At 42.8% G+C, this 22155-nt stretch overlaps 1 protein-coding gene across 2 annotated transcripts in view; it reads right to left on the bottom strand.

The window, feature by feature from the left end:
* The window catches only part of KCNN3 (potassium calcium-activated channel subfamily N member 3), a 114856-nt gene that overhangs the window by 15084 nt on the left and 77617 nt on the right, over window positions 1-22155 (bottom strand). For both annotated transcript variants that reach the window (XM_042441066.1, XM_042441067.1), the window contains exon 4: window positions 16695-16836. In XM_042441066.1, the coding sequence (XP_042297000.1) occupies window positions 16695-16836 (142 nt within the window). The remainder of the gene's footprint in view (window positions 1-16694; window positions 16837-22155) is intronic.

The raw sequence follows: 22155 nt of genomic DNA, 5'->3' as shown, positions 1-22155 counted from the left end.
GGAGTATGTTGTGGGGTCCAGAGCGGAGCAGACACTTAAAGCGGTGCCAAACCAGTTTATTCCTCCAGTGTGGATGCAACCCTAGTCTCCCAAAATCCTAATCTAACAGACTACACCACAATGGCTCTCTACCCCATCTTATCCTATATACAGATAATAAAAGAATCTAAATAAATAGATTAGTAATAATAATAGTTGGCAGTGACGATGATGATGATGATGACTACGATGATGATGTTTCTTCTCATCCCACCAACTGGTTGAAAGCTGAACCCTGGCAGGCCTTCAGCAGAGGTAATGCAAACCATGACAGGCGTTTCAAAATGCAAGCATGCATCTCAAAATTCAGTGCACATGACACAAGCCCTCTGTTTTAAATACTAAGCGAAAACTCTGTTGCACTTGTGGAACCGAGCCATTATCCATTTAACGCTCTCCCAGAGATTTGAGGGATTGGCCAGCCATGACAGGAAGGAAGCTTTGGATGCTAAAAGACTCATTTTCTGGATGGATGGCAGAAAGGTCACTGTTTTTCAGGTCTAAAGGGAAATCCTCCCTAGCTCAGCTTGAGCTCTGGAGTCACCAGCTGCAGCTCAATTATTTCTTCCTTATCGCACGGCTTCGCTGTTTGTCTCTGTGAAGAATATGGCACCAGCATCAAGCCTGGGTGCTTCAGAAATCTCACCCCAAACTTCGGACAGAATCATAGAATCATAGAGTAGAAAGAGACCACAAGGGCCATCCAGTCCAACCCCATTCTGCCATACAGGAAATCCCAATCAAAGCATCCCGACAGACACTGTCGAACAGCCCTTACTGTCAGGAAGTTCCTCCTAATGTTGAGGTGGAATCTCTTTTCCTGGAGCTTGCATCCACTTCTCAGTGTCCTGTTCTCTAGAGCAGCAGAAAACAAGCTTGGTCCCTCCTCAATATGACATCCCTTCAAATATTTAAACAGGGCTATCATATCACCTCTTAACCTTCTCTTCTCCAGGCTAAACATCCCCAGCTTCCTAAGGCGTTCCTCATAGGGCATGGTTTCAAGATCCTTTACCATTTTAGTCACCTTCCTTTGGACATGCTCCAGCTTCTCAATGTCCTTTTTGAATTGTGGTGCCCAGAACTGGACACAGTATTCCAGCTGGGGCCTGACCAAAACAGAATAGAATGGCACTATTACTTCTCTTGATGTAGACACTATACTTCTATTGATGCAGCCTAAAATTGCATTGGCCTTTTTAGATGCCACATCACACTGTTGACTCTAGTTCAACTTGTGGTTTACTTGGACTTCTAGATCCCTTTCACATGTATAAATCTCCTTAAGCCAGATGTCCCTCGTCCTATATCTATGCATTTCATTTTTCTGTCCTAAGTGCAGTACCTTACATTTCTCAGTGTTGAATTTCATTTTGTTAGCTTTGGCCCAGCTTTCTAGTCTATTCAGGTCATATACAAGTTTCTAATATCTATTACTCCTCCCTAAGCAGATCATGCAACATTTTGCACCAGACTCAGACACCCCAATAACCTCAGCTTTTTCAAAGCAAAATCTCTTCCCTGTAATTTCTTCCTGTGTTGATTCTTCAGCTGCACCATACCAATAACACAATTTTGGCAACTCCAAAACCAACATTCTTATTAAAAGCAAACATTTCTAAGTCCTTAAGATTAGACAGGGAAATGGAGATGAAATTTTGAGAGCCACAGATGTTTGGGCAGGAGCCTCTGGGAGATAAAGGCTAATTCTTTTGCAGAAAGCTCTTGCGACCCTCCCTGTGGAAGGAGAATACAAGCATAACCTTGTTTAACAAAGGCTTTGACAGTCAAGTTCCTTTCTACAAGTCTTTTTACACTTGTCTGGTCCCTCTTCATCTCATCCTCTGTCTAGCTGGAAGTTCTTTTTAGCAGCACTGGCACAGGGAGAATGGAGAAGGAGAAGTGAAGAAACACGAACATTCGGTGCCAAGTTGCACCAATACGTCTGCAGTAAATAATGCAAGAAAGCGTGCCCTGGGAAAGAATGGGATTCTTCTCTAGCCAGTCTTTCTGTAACCATATCAATCAATCATTCAATCCATCTTTATTTACAATCAATAGACCCAGCGAGACGCGCTATAACTTAAAACCATATAAAATAGAAAGGTTACATAAAAGATACAAGTACAGTCAGCCCTCTGTTTTCACAAGGAATCTGTTCTGGAGCCCCCCAAACTGGAAACTTGCAAATATTCAAGCCCCTTAGGCTTGAATGCAGGGACATGCCCCATTTTAACCCCTCTGTTTGCTCCTCACAAGTATGCGAGGATTGAGGGTCTGAAGTCTGTGAAAATAGAGGGGCGATTGCACTTTACATTGAAATCATAGAGTTGGAAGAAACCCCAAAGGCCATCCAGTCCAACCCCCTTCTGCATGCAGGAACTCACAATCAAAGCACCCCTGAAAGATAGTCATCCAGTCTCCATTAGAAACCTCTAAAGAAGGAGACCCCACCACCCTCCACTGTCAAAAAGCTCTTACTGTCAGGAAGTTCTTCCTAATGTTGAGGCAGAATCTCTTTTCCTTTAGTTTGAATCCACTGCTTCTTGTCCTAATCTCTGAAGCAGCAGAAAACAAGCTTGCTCCATCCTCAATATGACATCTCTTCATATATTTAAACAAGGCTACAGATCTTGGGTATATTGCCATTAGTCGTGTGTGCCAGCCTACAACTGGCAAGGTAAACAGCAGCTACCACCAGAATCTCTTATGGGGATACCTGAACAACAAAACACATGCAGTCACAGACCATGCTGAAGAAGAACAGATCTCTAAGTCTGGCCAACAAAATGGAAATCATAAGAAAAGAGGTGAAAGAAAAAGTCATCCCTGGATGCATTTTGGAGGAAATTTTGACAGTCTCTGGAACACTCAAAATGGTTTTGTCTACCTCACCTGGTTGTTTCAGTTCACGTGCATATTGTTAGTTTCGGATTAAACGTTGGCTGAAACATGTTAAACTGTCCTTCTTCCTTAGAATGTTAGAATATACATATATGCCTTTTAGTTGCCTGTCAATAATACGATGCGGCAGTTAAAAGGGCCAATGTGATTTTAGGCTGGATCAATAGAATTATAGTGTCTAGATCAAGGGAAGTTATAGTGCCACTCTATTCTGCTCTGGTCAGGACCCACCTGGAATATTGTGTCCAGTTCTGGGCACCACAATTCAAAAAGGATGCTGAGAAGTTGGAGTGTGTACAGAGGAGGACGACTAAAATGGCGAAGAGTCTGGAAACCATGCCCTATGAGAAATTACTTAGGGAGCTGGGTATGTTTAGCTTGGAGAAGAGACAGTTAAGAGGTGATATGATAGCCCTGTTTAAATATTTGAAGGGATGTCATATTGAGGATGGAACAAGCTTGTCTTCTGCTGGTCCAGAGAATAAGACACAGAGCAATGGATGTAAGCTCCAGCAAAAGAGATTCTACCTCAATATTAGGAGGAACATCCTGATAGTAAAAGCTGTTCGACAGTGGGACACATTTCCTTGGAGAATGGTGGAGTCTCCTTCTTTGGAGGTCTTTAAACAGAGGCTGGATGGCCATCTGTCAGGGATGCTTTGAGTTACTGCAGGAGGTTGGACTGGATGGCCCTTGGGTATGAGTCTATGGCAACCCCCACAAATTTCACAGGGGTTCACAGGCAAGGAATGCTCAGAGGTGGTCTGTTTGTTCCTTCCTCTGAAATATTGCCTACAGCACTGGGTATTCAATGGCAGTCTCGCATCCAAGTACTAACCAGGACTGACTCTGCTTAGCTTCCATGATCCAATGGGATCTCACGCTTTTAGAATATTTAGCCCTTGTAGGGTCAGAACCTCTTTATCTTCTTTCCATGCTATTTCCGCCTCTGATATCAGCTTTTTGAACAGCTGTCATGCCCAGGAACACATCTATGTCATTACTTGAAGTTTACCTCTGCAGTACACAAAACATGCAAATGTACTTCATTTGCAAAATATGCTCAGGCCACAAACAGCAGCTTTTCTTTCTAGGGCACAGATTGCATAGGGATGTTACAGAGGAGCCTGTTTTTGCAGAAGAAAAGAACTCCCCTTTGCTTAGCTTCATCTGTTGGCTTCATCTGCTACATGCATCGTAGGCTATTAACATGGCTTTATTATTTTGCTGAACATCATCCTTTTGTTTTTATAATAACATATGCTGCCCTGAGGTCTCGTCTTGAGTGAACAAAATCTGCGCTTCCCTAAATAAATAAATTGGTCCCTCTGTTCTCAAGCATCCTGAGAGCTGTTCTACACAACAGCCCAATTCACCCAACATGGCTAAACCACACTGTAGTGCAGGCCTGGGCAAAATGCAAATATGGCCCCTGTTACTGTTTTTGTGCCGTTCTGGCCATTCCTTTTGCCTTGGAAGGTGGCAGAGCCTCCTTCTTTGGAGGTTTTTAAACAGAGGCTGGACGGCCATCTGTCACAGGGAGGGCTTTAATGGTGTCGACCTGCATGGCAGAAAGGGGTTGAATTGGATGATTCTTGGGGTTCCTTCCAACTCTAGGATTCTATGTTCCAGAGGACGGAGAAAGCCTCCAGAGCAATTTTTGGGCATTGGAGAGGGTTGGAAGGCCCACAGTGGTCCCACAAACCTCATGTTGGAGGTAGGCCTTTATCTACCACACTTTTATGGAATCCTCTTTTGAATCCCCTTTTCATAGAATCAGAGTTGGAAGAGACCCCAAGGGCCATTCAGTCCAATCCCATTCTGTCATGCAGGAACTCTCAATCCAAGTATCCCCAACAGATGGTCATCCAACCTCTGCTTAAAGACCTCCAAGGAAGGAGATTCCACCATATTTTAAGGTAGTGTGTTCCACCTTCAAACAGCCCTTACTGTCAGAAAGTTCCTCCTAATGTTTTGGTGGAAACTCTTTTCCTGGAGCTTGCATCCATTATTCTGGGTCGTATTCTCTGGAGCAGCAGAAAACAAGCTTGCTCCCTCCTCAATATGACATCTTTTCAAGTATTTAAACAGAGCTATCATATCACCCCTTAACCTTCTCTTCTCCAGGCTAAACATCCCCAGCTCCCTAAGCTGTTACTCATAGGGGTTTATGGTTTCCTGACCCTTCACCATTTTAGTTGCCCTCCTTTGGACACGCTTCAGTTTTTCAACATCTTTTTAAAATTGTGGTGCCCAGACCTGGACACAATGTTCCAGGTGGGGCCTGACCAAAGCAGAATATAGTGGCACTATGACTTTCTTTGATCTAGACACTATACTTTTATTGATGCAGCCTAAAATCACATTGGTCTTTTTAGCTGCTGCATCACACTGTTGACTCATGTTCAACTTGTGGTCTACTTGGACTCCTAGGTCCCTTTCCTACGTATAAGTCTCCTTAAGCCAGGTGTCCCCCATCCTATATCTGTGCATTTCATTTTTTTCTCCCTAAATGCAGTATCTTACATTTCTTGTTGTTGAAGTTCATTTTGTTAGTTTTGGCCCAGCTGCCTTGGAGCGTGTTGGACTCTCCTTCTTTGGAGGTCTTTGAAGAGAGGTTGGAAAGACATCATTTGGACATGCATTAGCTGTGTATTCCTGCATGACCTTCCGCTGGACTACCAGTTGGACTACCTTCCGCTGCATGTCTCATCCAGTCCCTTTTAGCTCTATGGAGCCATCCAATTTTCTGGCCATCGTGTGCCAACAAGTTCCATAGTTTAGATACTGTTTCACATACTTCCTTTCATCTGGCCTAAACGTCACATCCATTCAGCTCTCCAGTTTTGTGGGCAGAGGAAAAAGTCTCCCTATCTAAATGCTTAGCGTCATGTATCATTTTACACACCTCTATGGAGTCTTCCTCATTCCTTTCCTCAATTTTTCCCCCCTAATCTAAACATCCTCAAACATTGTAAACTTCTGAAGACACACACACACAATTTTTAAAAAGCTTTCTCTGGTACAGAATAGAGAAAGGAAGGGGAGATGAGATTTCAAAGGTGCATAAAAATTAAAAATACCTTGGCTTTGACACAGTTCTCAGCATGGATGTTGCAGGAGGATAAAAGCATCACTTTAACCCAAAGTTCTGGCATTTATTTCATCTAACATGTTTTGACTCCCTCCTTCCTAACAGCACATTTCTAAGGCAGTTCTCACAAGAAAAGAAAAAACCACTTGACAACAGCACCCTGCCTTCAAAGCAAATAAATGGAACAGCTATGCTGCTACTCCTCAGAGGAACCAATAACTGAGAAATGCTAAAAAGGCAAAAAGGGAAACATTTGGGACCCAGAAAACTGAGACCATGTTGTACCTGGAGCCTAAAGTCATAAAATCGTTGCTTAGAATCATAGAATCATAGAGCTGGAAGAGACCACAAGGGCCATCTAGTCCAATCCCATTCTGCCATGCAGGAAATCCAAATCAAAGCATCACCGACAGATGGCCATCCACCCTCTGTTTAAAGACCTCCAAAGAAGGAGACTCCACTACACTCTGAGGGAGTTTGTTCCACTGTCGAATAGTCCTTACTGTCAGGAAGTTCCTCCTAATGTTGAGATGGAATCTCTTTTCCTGGAGCTTGCATCCATTGTTCCAGGTCCTAGTCTCTGGAGCAGCAGAAAACAAGCTTGCTCCCTCCTCAATATGACATTCCTTCAAATATTTAAACAGGGCTATCGTCTCACCTTCTTTTCTCCAGGCTAAACCCAGCTCCCCTGGAATATTGTGTCCAGTTCTGGGCCCCATAATTCAAAAAGGACGTTGAGAAACTGGAGCCATGTGTCCAAAGGAGGGCGACCAAAATGGTGAAGGGCCTGGAAACCATGTCCTATGATGAATGACTTAGGGAGCTGGGGATGTTTAGCCTGCAGAAGAGAAGGTTAAGAGGTGATCTGATAGCCCTGTTTAAGTATCTGAAAGGATGTCATGTTGAGGAGGGAGCAAGCTTGTTTTCTGCTGCTCCAGAAAATAGGACTTGGAACAATGGATGCAAGTTCCTGGAAAAGCTCCACCTCAACATTAGGAGGAACTTCCTGACAGTAAGGGCTGTTCGATAGTGGAATACAGTCAAGGGTAAAATTTATGGGCATATAGCAAAGGATCTAAAAGTCGAAGTAAAGCAAAACAATGTCAAAGAACTTATAAAATTCCAGCAGACATAACTCCTTGGGGTTATTCTTAAGGTTAGATGGATGAGAGAATAGAAGGGGGTCAGTGCTTCACATATTATAGCTTCTCATCAGGAGATGGTTCCTTCTTTTAAATAAGTTAAGATACAGTACTTGCACTGACCCATGGATAAATCGACTCAGTTTTTGGGTTCAATTTTTTGACCTAAATCTCTAGACTTATACATGAGTATATACAGTATTATCATTATGGAGAAACCAAAAGTTAACAAACATGAAGGGCAAAAGTACTTGGCAGATCACTTCCTTGCGGCGAAGGGCATTCAAGAAGGATGAAATGGCTCTGGCACAGTCCGACAGAAATAACCACAGGTGCCAAGGTCTGGATGCCACCCTGGATGCCAAATGGCAGCTCTTGGCATCCAGGAAAGCGACGTCTGGTTTGTGACTTGGATCAGCCAGGCCCTTCCAGGGGTGGCAGGAGGAAGGGAACCAGCTGTTCCGTCTCTCCTCTGACTTGGAAAGGGTCAGCGAGTGGCACATCGTGAGGCGGGCGACTGCCAGGGCCACTGCTCAGAGCAAAGGAACAGCCCTTAGCAAGCCAAGTTTTGACCCACTCAGCAGCCAAAGGTCGGCGTGCCACCCATGGAGAATAACAGATGCCTGGTGAAATTTTTAAACATTCAGCAAAGCCTTTCCTTTGCATATCTTCTCTTGATCAGGTTCGGCCCTGGGTGAAATGTGGCCCTTCAAGGCTGTTTTGTGCCCCTCGACCCCTTCTGGGGCCATCAATTTTTCTGGCAAAATAAGCCCAAAGTGGCTCACCAAGTGTGCAATTCACCTTTTAAATCGGTTGCAATAAAGCCCCTTGCCTTCAACTTCCCCTTGCTATTATTTCATATCAAAAACTATCCATTTTTCAAAATCAGAGAACAGACCTGTGGTCACCCTTTGGTTTTGGAGGTTTGTTTTTGGTAGCCTATCTGCCATCCAGAGGATTCTAGGGCCAAAAACTAGCTCTGGATCTCCTGCAGTTGCCGTTCCTTCTCATGATAAAAGAAGCGCAACCTGACAAAGGGAGCATTTTAACACTGCAGTTGAAAGAAACCATCAAAATGGTGAGGTTAATTGCAAATCTTTTTTGTTCCTCAAAAAGATCACCCTCGATTAGGGATGCAGCAGCAGGCTGTTAAAATAAATTCTTTAATAGAAATGTTTTTTCGTCCCTCCCTGCAAAAAAACCATAGATGGACAGCACTATCTTAAAAGGAGGCTTATGGCTGCATCTGCATTGCCAAAATAATGCGGTTTGATCCCATTTTAACAACCATGGCTCAATGCTGTGGAATTTTGGAAATTGTACTTTGCTGAGGCATCAGATCTGGCAGTTAAAGTGGAGTCAAACTGAATTATTCAGCACTGTGGATGCAGCCTATGTCTTTCTTCCTTCTGACACAGAAAAGAAGGTCTTTTCCTATGTATGTTGTGACACTAACTTAACTAGCATCTGCAGACTCTGACTAATATATCTGCAAGGTATGTAGTCACAAATCTGTCTTATTTTTAATTATCAGACTGTTTCCTGATAGTATATCTTTCCTCAAAGAGGTATTTGTTGTGTGTGGGGGATTTGTTGCGGTTGTTGTTGCATGTCTCCAAGTCGATTCTGACTTATGGTGAGCCTAAAACGATCCTATCTTGGGATTTTTCTTGGCAAGATTTGTTCAGAGGAGGTTTTTCCATTGCCTTCAACTGAGACTGAGAGAGTGTGACTTGCCCACCGTCACCCAGTGGGTTTCACGGTCGAACGGGGAATTGATCCCTGGTCTCCGGAGTCATAGTCTGACACTCAAACCACTATGCCACACTGCCCACCCCCATAGGGAGAATGTCTCTTCTAAAAAAACGACCTGCATTTTGGGGTGGGTTTTAAAATCAGTTGACCAAACAGACCTAGAAGGAAAGATTGCAACATGGAGTGTTGCCTTTGGGAAACCCAGCCACTGTGTCCCACTCACTTCAGCCTCTGCTCAACCATGGCTGCTGAGCACATTCAGTTTGGAAAATCTCTTCTAATTAGGATTCCTTTTTTCACAGATAGATAGATAGATAGATAGATAGATAGATAGACAGACAGACAGACAGACAGTCAGTAAGTGCAGTGGGCCCTTGGTATCTGCTGGATCCAGTATCCCCCAGAGACACCAAAATCCGTGGATGTCCAAGTCTCATTGTATATAACAGCATTGTAAGATGGACGTTCTTTTACAAAACAGCAAAATCAAGGTTTGCTTTTTGGCATTTATATATTTTAAAGATATTTTCAAACTGTGGATGCTTGAATCTGTGGATAAACAATCCATGGATATGGGCTGACTGTATTTCTGCAAACCAGGGTCTCCCTCAAGCCTGCTTATTTGCTTCCACTTTTGAGAACTGATGGTGCTGCTTTGGCTATACAGTATAACTAAATAGCACTCACTACTTGAATGTTAGAAATACAAGGAATGGTTAAAAAACCCAAAAAACAATCAGTAATGTATTTTTTTTTTAAATTAGCAATCTGGTTTCACTCTGGTTAAAGTTATACTGCAATTTGGGGCTTAAACAAGGGTTTGTGTATGCGCACTTTCAAGGCACCCATCGTCTTATGGTGACCCCATGAGTTTCATAGGGTTTTCTTAGGCAAGAGATCCTCAGAAGTGATTTTGCAAGTTCTTTCCTCTGAAATACAGTCCACAGGGCACAGAGCAATGGATGCAAACTGCAGGAAAAGAGATTCCAGCTCAACATTAGGAGGAACTTCCTGACAGTAAGGTCTATTTCACAGTGGAAGACATTGCCTTAAAGAGTGGTGGAGTCTCCCTCCTTAGAGGTCTTTAAACAGAGGCTGGATGGCCATCTGTCGGGGATGCTTTGATTGGGAGTTCCTGCATGGCATAATGGGGGTTGGACTGGATGGTCCTTGTGGTCTCTTCCAACTCTATGATTCTATGATTCTAAGCGACAATTTTATGACTTTAGGCTCCAGGTACAACATGGTCTCAGTTTTCTGGGTCCCAAATGTTTCCCTTTTTGCCTCTTTCAACTCTAGGATTCTATGATTCTAAGTATTTTACAACTGGGGTGCCAAAGCAGAGAAGGTCCTCTCCTATGTCCTCTCATCCCTGACAGATAGAATAGAGAGAAGGACCCCTTCGGCACATCTCAGTTCTCAGGCAGGTGTCTATATACATTTGTCCCTCCAAATTTGAAGCTTTGACTTTTGATAATTTGATTATTATTTTGATTAATATGTTCTCTCTAGGAACTTCTAGAACCTTCCAGAATCTCTGCCCGAAGTTGACCATAGAGTTGTGCTGGAGAACCTAGAAGTTCCTAGAGAAAACACTTCTCTGGGCCTTTCTAGGTTTCCAACAGGATTCTATGATCAACTTCTGGCAGAGAGAGAGAGAGAGAGAGAGAGAGAGAGAGTTGCACTGGAAGACCTGGAGATTCCTGGAGAGGTGTTCCTTTAGGTAAAAAGAATAGTGCTTTTTTAATTTGCAGTTTCCCCACATTCACAGGGGTCCTTTGCCCCAACCCCAGCGAACGTGGAGGGACCACTAAAGAGATACTCCTTTGAATATTGAGGCCACAGTGGGCCACATCTGGCCCACGGGCATCTAGTTCTGAACCTGGATGTAGCCAAAAAGCAAGCATGCTGAAAACTGGCAAGTTTCAAAAGGCCCTTTGTTGCTTTCAAGCTATTATCTGCAGCCTCCCACGGAGTGACCCAACATGCGCCAGGCTGGCATTATTTGGTGCTTCTGATTTAATGAACCTCCTCCTCCTCCTCCTTCGCTACAAGAAGATGAGAGATCCTAAGGCGGCGGTGGCAAAGCGCTTGTAAATCGAGTGGAAACTTCCACGTCTCAGATTGATGGGTCTGCAACAGCTCCCAAGAAAGAGAGACGGAACAGAAGGGAAGTTTCTAGGCAGCCCAGACATTTCCAAAGAAAGTACAGGGTATTTATGGAAGGAGAAGGAGAAAGAAGAAGAAGAAACGAGGGTGAGAATCAACAAGGAGCACGGCAAAGCTGCCACTGAGCCTGCCAGAGAGCGGATCTCCATGGAGTCACTTGGCAAATGGTATTTTTAACACCGTGCCGGTGCCCTTCTTTGGCGGTGGAGGAGAGGAAGAGAAGGTTCTCGTGAAAGAAAGAAGAAGGGAAAAAAGAAAGAAAAAAAGAAGACGGCAGAAAGCTGGCTTTTTTGTCAGAACAGTTCTTTTCTGCAGATCATAAGGATGTTCACGGGGAACCGGTGGCTTGAAGGGCCATACAGTGGAAGAAGCAAATGCTTCTCTGTGCAGAAAGACCCAAGTTCGATCCCTAGCATTTTCCCAGATAGGAAAGAGAAAGTTTCTGAAATACCGCATATACTCGACTATAAGTCAACCTCATGTATAAGTCAAGGGCAAGTTTTGGGGCCAAAATTAGGGATTTTGCTATGACCCATGGATAAGTCGAGGGTAAAACTTAAGGACACATAGCAAAAGATGTAAAGGATGAAACAAAGTAAAACAATGTCAAAGAACTTACAAAATTCCAGCAGTCTTAAGGCTGGTTGGATGAGAGAATCCAGAGGGTAAATGCTTCCAAGACAGATGATACTTTTGCTTTTCATCAGGGGATGGTTCCTTCTTATTAATAAGAGATAAGATACAGTACCTACATTGACCTATGCATAAGTCGATTCATGATTTTTTGGGAGGGCAATTTTTGACCTAACTTTCTAGACTCATACATGAGTATATACAGTAGCTTGTACCTCAGATGATCTTATCTCATCCACATGCACAACAAACAAACAAACAAACAAATGGCCACCCGCAAGCTGAGCCTGCACTTTATCTACTCTTGTTATAGGGTTTTGAAAGGAAGGTTCGTGACCCAAAAGCCTTTCAAGGAGATGTAATTTCCAACTTATAGGTTATTTTGGGAGAGCAGATCTTCCTAGGGTGGAAGACAAATTGGATGCTTCTCATTCTGGGGAAAAAAGGTGAGACTTGAAGGTCTCGGAAGATATAAAATGACCCCAGAACACTTAAAAGCTGCCTCCCCAACTCAAGCAAGCTATTCTAAGGCAGCCCAACAATTTGATTCAGTGTGACATATGTTCCTATGTCCCCGTTTAAAATCAGCACCTTGTTCAGTACCAAGAGGACTAGAATCTTACTTTAACTTTAGGGGATAATGATAGCGGAGTGGAAGAGCCCATGCTTTGCAAGCAAAAGGCCCCACATTTGAGCTGCTGGCAAGACCCCGTGTAAAACACTGTACAACCAATGCCAGATTAAACACGGCTGGGCTTGTGGGGCCCATACTTGGCATATGGCAGATGCATACAGGGGTTGTTGCTGCTGTTATGTACCTCCAAGTCGACTCCAACCTCTTGCAATCCGCTCCTAGAGTTTTCTTGCAAAGATGTTTTCAGAGATGGTTTGTCACTGTCTTTCTCTGAGACTAAAAGAGTGTGAATACCCCAAGATCACCATGTAGGTTACCATTGCTGAGCAATGACTTGAGCACTAGTCCCTTGGAGTTGTGGTCCAACACTTAAACCACTGCACCCCATGGCTCTTCGATGCATCCTGCAGATGGATGTGACTGTATTCCCAGCAGGTAACCATTTAGCTTCTTTTTGAATATATCCAGAGAAGGGGACCCCCAGTGACTTTCTCGGCAATTGGTTCCTTTGTCCAGCATTTCTTACTTTCAAGAAGTTGCTTCAAATATTCAATTGAAATCTACTTTCCTGCAACATAAAACTATTAGACCTGATCCTGCCCCCTGGGGCAGCAAAGAACAAACCTACACCTTCCTCTCATTTCGATCCCTGAAATACAGGAGAGAGGTGTCTGCCTTTTTTCCATGTTTGCAGACTTTCCAAAGGCCCTCGGTTGGTTCCTCTGAAAACTGGGAATGCTGGACTCGACAAATCTTGATCCGATGCAACAAAGGGTCATTTTTCACTATTGGCTGTGCCGGCTAGGGCTTCTGGGACTCGCAGTCCTAAAACCTCTGGAAGACCTCATAAATGGGGAAGGACCATAGCACATGCTTTGCATGCAAGGAAAAACACGTTCAGCCTCTGACAGCTCTATTTTTTCAAAGTCAAATTGGAAACTGCAGAATCCTGGGAGTCTCACGGGACGTCTGTGGAATCAATCTGGCAAGGAAATCTCTCCCCAGTTGCAAAGCTTCAGCAACATTTGGCAAGCGTGCGCGTTGGTATCTGCGGCAGATTTCCTCCGGGGGCAGCCCAATCGCGCCCATTAATTAAGAAAAAGATAAACAAGCCAATGATGGAAAGAGGAGGGGGGAGATATGAAAGTGGAAGGGTTTGGATTAATGGCGTGGGCGGAGGGGAGGCAGCGACGCTTCCCAGCTGGGTCCTACAAACCAGGGGACATCTGGAACAGCTCTGCAGGGATTGAAACCAGAGTAAAAAGTGCTCCATTTGGAATGTTAGAAGAGTCCAGTTGGACGAGACCAAAGATCCGCCCGACATCCTGTTTCCCACAATTGGCTGCCAGCTGTTTCTGCAACAGCTGATGCCAGGCCACCGGGGTAAGAGCCCTCTTCTTATGAGTCTGGCATTCAGATATTGGGTGCCTATAGGCACAGAGAAAACATTCAGGGTAGCTGTGTTGGCCATTGAACAAATGCAAACAAAAATCCATCAGTGATGCCTTTCTTGGCCAACCGAAATGCACAATATACTTGTTGCAAGCTTTCAAAGCTCCATGGGCTTCATCAACAGGCAAGATGTTACAAACCAAACAGGAGAAGGGGAAAAAACCAATTGGAGATGTTAGTCAAATGTCTGCATTTTGTTTCAGTCCTTAGTAAAGGAGGATATATTTGGTGCAGGCAGGCTTCTCCTCCTCCTTCTGGTGATGCTTCAATAGGGAGATTTGCAAAGACCAGGTAATTTAAAGTCCACTTGCATCTCAACAGGGACCCCTCTTTTGCAGTCAGTATGTCTCCATTCCAGTGAGGTCCCAGGCCTCTTTGTAGGCAGAGAACTATTGGACTGCAGTGTTTAACTCCATGTTTGGTGACCCCTAACTTGGGGGAGACTGCGTGAGAAAGGTAAACTGCTTCACACCAGCTAGTCATCTCCCTGCCCCAAAGCTAAAACATCCCACACTTTTAAAAGTTTTCCCTCATAAGAAAAGTGTCCCAAAATTTGCCCCTTTCTGTACTATATCCATTGCCATTCTCTGCACTGATTAATGTAGGAAGGCCAAAAACAGCATATGGGAAACAAAATGCAAATGCACCATAAATCCTTGTTTTTTTATAATTTTAAAAAATGGATAGATGGGACAATGATTGACTCTCATGTGTCTACAACAATAACAGAGTGTTCAGGAAAGACATCTGACCAAGAAAGAAAATTGGGTTCATCCACAGTACCTAAAGACCTTTTTCCACTAATATCCTGAGCAAAATAGAGCTCTGAGTAACTAGGTTAGATGGGTTTTTCCCCTTCAAAAAAAGAATTATGCAGACTCCTGGAGGAGAAGAGATCTGTATGTAGGTTTTGGCTTTCATTTTAATGCAGCCTCAGGCCAACTAAACCCAGCAGGCCACACTTTGCCAAATGACATAGATAGATATGATATGATTGATTATCATCTTAGATATGAGATATCACAGGCAGCTGACTTAAGTCATGCTCCTGTTTAGCATGGTCCAACTTACAGAGGTTTGAACTACCGCCATGCATTTTCCCACAAAGGTGCCAAATTTGACACCACTTCTGGGCAAATCCACAGCAATGATTTTCAGATATGGGGACATGCTCACTGGGATGTCCTCTCGTTTGTCCTAAAACAATTGTAAGTACAGTATTAGTAGCAGTTGTTGTTGTTGGGTGCCCTCAAGTTGTTTCCAACCCTGAGGTAAACAATAAAAAGAAACAGGATTTATTTCAGGAGAGGTGAGCTGCCAACTGCAGGTTCTAGATTCTTAGGTTCAGTGTACAGTAACCAAGTGGTGGCTGGTGGCTTCTATATCAATGGTACAGTGAATTTGCTCCGATTTCAGCCCCTTGGCCATTTCCCCACCATACATAGAAAACAAAGAATCATAGAGTTGGAAGAGACCTCAAGGGTCATCTAGTCCAACCCCATTCTGCCATGCAGAAAATCCAGATCAAAGCATCCCCGACAGATGGCCATCCAGCCTCTGTTTGAAGACCTCCAAGGAAGGAGACTCCACTACACTCCAAGGGAGTTTGTTCCACTGTCGAACAGCCCTAACTGTCAGGAAGTTCCTCCTCATGTTGAGGTGGAATCTCTTTTCCTGCAGCTTGCATCCATTGCTCCGGGTCCTGTTCTCTGGAGCAGCAGAAAACAAGCTTGCTCCCTCCTCAATATGACATCCCTTCAAATAGCTCTTTTCCAGTACTGGATTCCTGCGTAACAGCTTTTAGGCATGCAAAGTAGAGCTGACTTTTATGCACATCTTCTCAGAAAGGAGTCACTGTGCAATAGCCTTCAGACATGCAAAACCGACCTCCGTTCCAGATATATCCACCAAGGCCTGAGCCCCTGTGCAACAGCTTTGTGCAAAGCAGACCTCAATTTTACACCATGTCTTCTTAGAAGTAAGCCTCAGTGCACCAGCTAGCAGGGCCATACACTACATCTCTGTTCAATCAACTCTGTATACACCGTTTCACTTTAGCAACCATTCCATGCCACTGAGATACACATGTGTATGTTGGCAGAGAGAATGCAGTCAATAAGATTGCGGAATAGGACACACAGAGAGAGACACACCACCATTTAAAGCTTTGGAGGTTATTTTTTAGAAGTAACGTTACTTTTGTCACATGTTCAAGGTCGCCAATTTCTGGGGAATTCCCCAGAATTAATTTCTTTCTAGGGATTTTGGCTGAATAATAATAATAATAATAATAATAATAATAATAAACATTGGGAAATTCCGGGGATTTTGGTAAAGCATTCCGGGGAATATCTTTGAGGCTTGTTGGCAACACTGTACCTATTACTTTAATGATGGGTTCAATTGTATTATTAATCCATTGCTACTTCTGCTTCTTTGTTTTTACAGAAAAGAAATACACTTTAAAACAAAACATTGAACAAAACTGGTCAATGTGGTGGCATCTCCTTCTTTGGAGGTTCTTAAGCAGAGGCTGGATGGCCATTGGTTGAGGATACTTTGATTGTGAGTTCCTGCATGGCAGAATGGGATTGGACTGGATGGCCCTTGGAGTCTCTTCCAACTCTAGGATTCTATGAAATGGGTCAAAAGTCTCCCCATATGGCTTTCTGAAATCCAACAAGTAAACATTACTTGAACAACAAAATAGGTAAGGACAACCGACAGGTTTACAAAAATACCATCACAGTCCCCTTGCTATCCCTTCTCAAAACAACAAGTCACAGATCATGCTGCTAGTTCAAATGAACTATTTCCATATGAATGAATGCTGTTTTCAATTATGCCTTAGGATGTAACGCAAGGCGCTTACCATGATGCCCGTGAGCAGACAGACGCCTTTGCCGCAGTATGTGTTCGGGACCATGTCGCCGTAGCCGATGGAGAGGAAGGTGATGGAGATGAGCCACATGGCACCCAAGAAGTTGCTGGTAACGTCTTGCTGGTCGTGATACCTACCAGGGAAATAGAGGGTGACTGTGATGAAACTGAACAGGCATGGTTAGGACCTACCCTAGTGGTATCCAAAGTGTTTCCATAAAGCGGCTTCAACTTTTGCAATGGCAAAGCTAGGGAAGTTGCTTTTTAAAAGGAAAGTACTACATTACTGGGGGCAGCTGGAAGTTATCGTGAAAGAAAGGTGGTCCACCTGCAAGGTGCTAAATCTAATTCAATAAATAGGTTCAGCACCTTAAAAAACTGGAACAAAACAGAGTAAATTCACTGTGCAACTGAAACAGAATAAATCTGCCCCAAATGGTGTCTGTGCCCAGATGTGCCAGTGTGGTCTGTGTAGAGGCACCGGATGAAAACTGACCTTCATCCCAATGAAATAACCAGCTTCTGGTGTAATGGTGCAGTCTAAACTACGGACATCCATTAAGACAGCTCCCTGAAGCAAATGTTAAAAGGCAGTCCCCCAGTGTCAGAGAAGAGAACGTTAAGAGGTGATATGATAGCCCTGTTTAAATACTTGAAGGGATGTCATATTGAGGATGGAGAAGCTTGTTTTCTGCTGCTCCAGAGAATAGAACATGGAACAATGGATGCAAGCTCCAGGAAAAGAGATTCCAGCTCAACATTAGGAGGAAGTTCCTGACAGTAAGGCCTGTTTGGCAGTGGCAGACACTCATTTGGAGTTTGGTGGAGTCTCCTTCTTTGGAGGTCTTTAAACGGAGGCTGGATGGCCTTATGTTAGGGATGCTTTGACTGAGAGTTCCTGCATGGCAGAATGGGGTTGGACCGGATGGCCCTTGTGGTCTCTTCCAACTCTATGATTCTATGAGTGTCAGCCCTCGCAAAATCTGCTCTAGCAATTTTTATCAACCATTGAAACAGGTCTTTTGTAAAGCCGCTGGATCTTAACTGCTTGATCAGGGCCCAGCCAGCTGGAAATAGGTCGCTAGGAGGGATAATTCACAACAACATCTCATTGGTAGTAAAATCCATTCCTCCCCCAGTTTTAGAAATATACCGATGATGCCCTGATCCTGCAAACTCTGATTCCATCAGTCCACTGAGCATTACTAACTGTTGGCAAGGAAAAAAGTTGGGGGTGTTTAGTTACAAAATACACTCAGGAGAAGCAGACAGTGTGCTTGGATCTCAGATCCTGGGAAGAGGCTTGTGGTAGGTCTATGGATCAATCCCAGCCCCATAACTGGCCCATCCCCATTTGCCCTTACTCCCATCCATTGCTGAAAAAGACCCTCCAAACAGGCCAGCTTCCATCATCAGTATATCATAATCTATTATTTATTATTATTATATGATATATCATCATCATCATTATTAATGTGACACAAAGAGCATTCGGTGGGTGGAGTTTTTATCTATTTTTATTTTTCATTTATCTGATTTTATCTTTTTTTAAAAATGATTATTTATATGATTTTATCTTCTTTTTTTTTTACCGTGTTTCAATTGTGTACCACAGTCGGTCTTCCTGATCCACGGATTTCTTATCCACAGATTCAAGTATCCACAGATTGAAAATATTCAAAAAAATTATAAATTCCAAATAGCAAACCTTTGACTTTGCATTTTATATAAGGGACACATTTTGCTCTGCCATTGTATTTAATGGGACTTGAGCATCCATGGATTTTGTTATCCACGGGGGATCCCAAGCAGATAACAACAACCCACTATACATTGTTTTAAGCTTGTGTTTTTAAGTGAACTGTTGAATTGCTTATTAACTTTTGTAGGAACAAGTTTTAAAATAGTATTCTGTTTTTATACATACATGCATGCATACATAAACATATACATGTCTACTTGCTGAGCACCAAGTCTTTTCGTAAGCCTCTATGGGTCCTGTACAAGGAGAAAAGTGGGATATAAATTAAATGAATTTACTATTGGCTCCATATAGACAGGGCAAAATAAAGCTGCTTTGGGTCACATTGGAGGTATACTGTTTAAATGATGCATGTGTCCTAAGTGTCCAGAAGCCACGTCAAAGCCACAATCCAGTCCTAAGGACTGGAGCACAGCTTTGGCACGGCTTCCGGACTCTTAGGATGCATGCATCATTTAAACAGTATACCTCCAAAATGACCCAAAGCAGCTTTATTTTGGCAGTCTGTATGGGGCCTATTATTTACTTACTTGATTGATTGATATGCTGCCTTTCTCCCAAAGTGGGACCCAAAGTGGCTTCCAAAACCAGCAAATTGAAAACGTTTACAATAAAAATGTTAACACAATTACAAGTCCCAGCATTAAACACTAAAACATTTAAAATTTAAACACTATAAAAAAATTAAAAGACATACAAAACAAATAAAAACACAAATAATAATAATAATAATAATAGGTGGGATGATTATTATTATTATTATTATTATTATTATTATTATTATTATTCCACCTTTTATCCACCATAAGACAACTCACAAATTTAAAACAAATACAGATTAAACTACATACAAAAATGTTAGCAAATTACACCGGACCCTGTCAGACCAGGGTTCAAATCCCTACTCAGCCCTGGAAATCCACTGGATGACTTTGAGCAAGTCGCACTCTCTCAGCCTCAAAGGAAGCAATGGCCAACCTCCTCCAAATACCCCCCCCCCATAAAAACCGTAAGAGAGGGTTGCCATGAGTTGGTATCCACTTGAAGACCCATAACAACAGTAACAACCCTACTAGCCTGGATGTCTGCATCCACCAACATTTGGAGGGCCATAAGGGCCCAACCTTTGTATTAACATATGCTGCTTTGTGTCCTTCTGCCTGCAAACAGGGAGGGAGGAAGAGGTGCAGCCAGAACAATAGTTTAATCTAGTAGGGAACAGAGATCCTTTTAAAATGCTTCTTCTTTTGAGCCCCAAAGCAATTCTCTTTGACTTCTGTAGCCCACCCACTCCATTTATTCTCAGTCTACTGTGTGGGATCCAGTTGTTTTTGAAATACATCCCCAGCTGGCATCTAGAAACAGTAGAGGAACATGCCAATGGTGGATATGACACACCAGCTCCCCACATTTCTGATCTCCAGACTCTCTGTCGACCAATTTTACCATTACACAGTTAGTAGTCCTGAAAGAATAGGACTGTGTCCTTCTCTTCTCTCTCTGACCACATCTCTTCTAACTTTATCCTCTTTTATGTTGGCATCACCCACTTTAGGCTGGGCCATAACTCGGTTGTCTGTCCCATCCCAGCAGATGAAGACCTGAAATGATTTTTGCCATGATGCAAATTTCTATGTCACTCCAAACCTATTTGCCTATTTGAAGAAGAGCCCTGCATAATTCAAAAACTGGCATACCACTCTTTTTAACTATATTGCTGTGGGTCCTTGTTATCCGCTGGCATTTGGTTCCAGGAAAACAAAAATCCATGGATGCCCAAGTCCCATTAAATGCAATGGCACAGTAAAATGATGCCCCTTACATAAAATATCAAGGTTTGTTATTTGGAATGTATACCTTTTAAAATATATTTTCAAGCCGTGGATGATTGAATCCGTGGATAAATTTTTTTAACTTAGCTTTAACAATTTTAAGTACTTAATTTTAATTAATTTTAATTAGGTTTTTTTATATTATGTTGTTTTATTTTGACATTTTTAGGGTAGGGAGGGAGGTGGGGAGAAAGGGATTGTGCTGAATTTTAAATGTATAATGTATTTTATTGTTATTTTTGCCCTTTTTCTCTAACCTGCCTCAATCCACGAGGAGAGGGAGGATAGAAATAAAAATTATTATTATTATTATTATTATTATTGGGGGTCAACTGTATTATCATTATAACTTGTAAACCACCTTGAGTCTCAATCTTGCGAAGAAGGTAGGGTTCACAATAAGAATAAGAATACCTCTAAAAAACAAGAACAAACAACATCAAAAATCCAAGACTGAAACTGTACTAAAAGGCTCTTATCTGCATTCTTAATTTGCCATATTCTTACATCTTTATACATTAAATGAGGGACAATTGGATCGAATTGTATAGATGAGCTTGTGCTTGCCTCCGCTGCCCCATGCGTTGTGGAAATCAGAATGCGCAGAGCGCCATGTATCAAATGAGCATCGGAAGAGTTTGTTCATATCTCTGTATGCACCTTCATCATATTTCACTTTTATGCTCCTATATTTCATTAACGTCCAGGATATGTGGGTGATTAAATTGTGATTGTATGTGTTTGTTTTCTTTTTAAGGCAGGATGAATACACCTAAACCCCATAATTCAGAAAAGGATGAGTGGAAATATTTGAGCCAATGCATCAAGGAAGAACATTAAAAAGGAAAACAAACCAAAAAAACCACCCTTGGTTCTGATGTGAAGTCGAAGGCTTTCATGGTTGGCATCCATAGTTTGTTGTGGGGGTTTGGGGCTATGTGGCCATGTTGTAGAAGAGTTTATTCTTGACGTTTTGCCAGCATCTGTGGCTGGCATCTTCAGAGAATGCTGGCATGGGAGAGAGTGGGTATATATATATACTATGTTAACATGGAAATCACTCCTCCCTACCCAGGGTCACACAGTATATATATATATATACTCCACTCACTTCCATGCCAGCATTCCCTGACGATGCCAGCCGCAGATGCTGGCAAAATGTCAGGAATAAATTCTTCTAGAACGCGGCCACATAGTCTGAAAAACCAACCAAAAATTACCCTTGGTTCTTTTTAAAGATCAGGTGGAAAGGCTGACAGAAAAGGAAGGAAAGGGAGGATATCTGGGATCCAGTTGGCAACAGCTGCACCTTCTTTCCTCCAAAACCAAACAAGATCCATCTGACGTTGGATGTGGGCAGCTTGAAGGCAAGTCTCTGCTCTCCAGCTTAACACTGCAAGGCTTTTAGTAGCCCTGGGCTATTGAAAGAAAGGCACACTGGTAAATTTTCATCCATGGTTTAAAATAGGGTCTAGACAACTACCAGGGATTAGAGGTATGCCTTTTCATCACTTCTGGTTTTGAACCAGAAGTGGCTTTAAAAAAAGGCTTGGAGGCGACTGACTCCAAATTACCAATAATTCCTTCTGAACACTCGCCACTTTAGGCCAATTTTATTCAGGATTGGTGGCTCTGGGCTGCTTATGACTTTCAGGCTTCAATGTCCTGGCTCCCTTTCACACTACACAACTGTAGTACTATGAGTCTACCTTAACCGCCATGGTTTCATCCTATGGTATCTTGGGATTTGCAGTTTGCTGTTAGGTTTCTGACTTACTGCAACCCTATCGTGGGATCTTCTTGTGCACAATTTGTTCAGAGGAGGATTGCCCTGGCCTTCCTCTGAGGCTGAGAGAGTG

The sequence above is a fragment of the Sceloporus undulatus genome, chromosome 9 (assembly GCF_019175285.1).
Source record: "Sceloporus undulatus isolate JIND9_A2432 ecotype Alabama chromosome 9, SceUnd_v1.1, whole genome shotgun sequence".
NCBI classification, from domain to species: domain Eukaryota; kingdom Metazoa; phylum Chordata; class Lepidosauria; order Squamata; family Phrynosomatidae; genus Sceloporus; species Sceloporus undulatus.
The sequence above is the reverse complement of the archived record's forward strand: the minus strand, read 5'-3'. Positions and strand labels throughout refer to the sequence as shown.